Source organism: Ostrinia furnacalis, unplaced genomic scaffold (assembly GCF_004193835.3).
Source record: "Ostrinia furnacalis isolate ACB-3 unplaced genomic scaffold, ASM419383v2 OfSCF4327, whole genome shotgun sequence".
Taxonomy (NCBI): Eukaryota; Metazoa; Arthropoda; class Insecta; order Lepidoptera; family Crambidae; genus Ostrinia; species Ostrinia furnacalis.
This window is the reverse complement of record NW_021134566.1, coordinates 3451-5140: the sequence shown is the minus strand read 5'-3', so window position 1 is coordinate 5140 and position 1690 is coordinate 3451. Positions and strand designations below refer to the sequence as shown.

Genomic DNA, 1690 nt, shown 5'->3' with positions numbered 1-1690 from the left:
TGTAAAAATATCAAATCATTTTAGACAAATATATTTTCAACTTAGACTCGTCATATCTCAGAATTCCCATATCTCACAACATAGCGCTTTAAGTGAATATACCTACAAGTATAAAGCTTTGAAATAAAATACGTTTCATCTTTGTCCGCCGTGGGGCATTTTCTCATATTAAAGTTCCCAATGTCCTTTGACTATGCTGGCCCGTTTCACATACTAAATAGAAAAGGACGCGGTAGTCGCCTAATAAAGTGCTATCTATGTTTATTTGTTTGTTTACGTTATAAATGCCTACACCTTGAAGCGGTCAGTGATTTATCAAAGGACGCATTTATAATGACGCTGCGACGATTTATCGCACGCAGGGGTAAACCTATGGAAATATTTTCGGATAATGGTCGAAATTTTGTGGCTTCCTCCAAAGAAATAAGTCAATTTTTAAAATATAATTCTGATCCCTTGATTGAGCTTGCAAATCAAGAAGGCATTAAGTTTAACTTCATTCCAAGTTACGCCCCTCATTTCGGTGGTATATGGGAGATAGGAATTAAATCAGCTAAATTTCACATAAAGCGCGTTATGGGAAATAGCCACCTAACATTTGAAGAGATTTCCACACTGTTTGCACAAGTGGAGGCCATTTTAAATAGCCGCCCCTTGTACCCACTATCTTCCTCTCCAACTGACTTCCTCCCTCTTTCCCCAGGGCACTTTCTGATTGGAAGACCAATGACTGCAATACCAACGCCAGATCTACGATGCTCAAATGAGACCAGCCTTCGTCGGTATCAACGTCTTGAGAGATTACGCCAACATTTTTGGGACAGATGGCAAAGAGAATACATTGGAGAGCTTCAGCAGAGGACGAAATGGAAAACCAACACTGAGAAATTAAGCATCGGTGACATGGTGCTCATACATGAAGACAACGTGCCGCCATTGAACTGGAGATTGGGCAGAGTAGCTCGTCTATTTCCTGGAGTAGATGGGATCTCCCGGGTTGCTGACATCAATACTGTTCGTGGATGCATCAGAAGACCTCTCACTCGCCTGTGTCCGCTGCCAAAGGAAGATTCGTCGTGTTGAAATTGAGATTTCAACGAGGCGGGAAGTTGTTGCGGCTCCTGCGCGCATACGTCACTCGCCATACTAAATTATGTAACATTGCTCTAGGAAAATCCTAGGCGTTTAGCTAGTTACTGTTAATATTCAAATGTCATTTCTCTTGCCTTCCGATCGTCGCGATACGCACATCATTTTGTACTATTAATTTTCTATTATACTAAAAACCTCAAAATTCCGAGTTTTATTTGGCTCCAAGTGTCAAGCGAAGACAATAATATTAGTAGGATGCTGTAGGTAAGTGTATCAAAGTGAAAGAGGTTTAATTTTAAGATGAAAACAGCTAGCTTCCCTTTGGAGTACAGACCATACTTTACAGTAGACCAGACCATAATATCATTTCTTCACCTGCTGTTCCTGTGCCTGTGGCCTGGATTCAGCATTCACGCAATATGTGCCTTTGTCCGAACAATAACGTCCTGGTATAAAAGCCAGCTCGAAGGCAAGCCCAATTTCAATGAGCTCTACATATAACTTAACCAAACAACTCTCAACTCTCAAAATAGGTTACTCGACATACCTAGCACACGTTATGCTTGCCAGGAAATAAAAAAGCAAAGCGATAGTTAGG

The 1690-nt window shown here is 40.9% G+C and overlaps 1 protein-coding gene across 1 annotated transcript; it reads left to right on the top strand.

Moving 5' to 3' along the window:
• The first annotated feature begins 202 nt into the window (after positions 1 to 202).
• LOC114359370 (uncharacterized) lies at positions 203 to 1133 on the top strand. Its single transcript, XM_028313724.1, has one exon. The coding sequence runs from the start codon at positions 334 to 336 to the stop codon at positions 1081 to 1083; it is 750 nt and encodes a 249-aa protein (XP_028169525.1). The 5' UTR covers positions 203 to 333; the 3' UTR covers positions 1084 to 1133.
• The last annotated feature ends 557 nt before the right edge of the window (positions 1134 to 1690 follow it).

Coding starts and splice junctions, on each gene's coding strand:
- LOC114359370 (XM_028313724.1), top strand. CDS start 334: ATGACGCTGCGACGATTTATCGCACGCAGGGGTAAACCTATGGAAATA.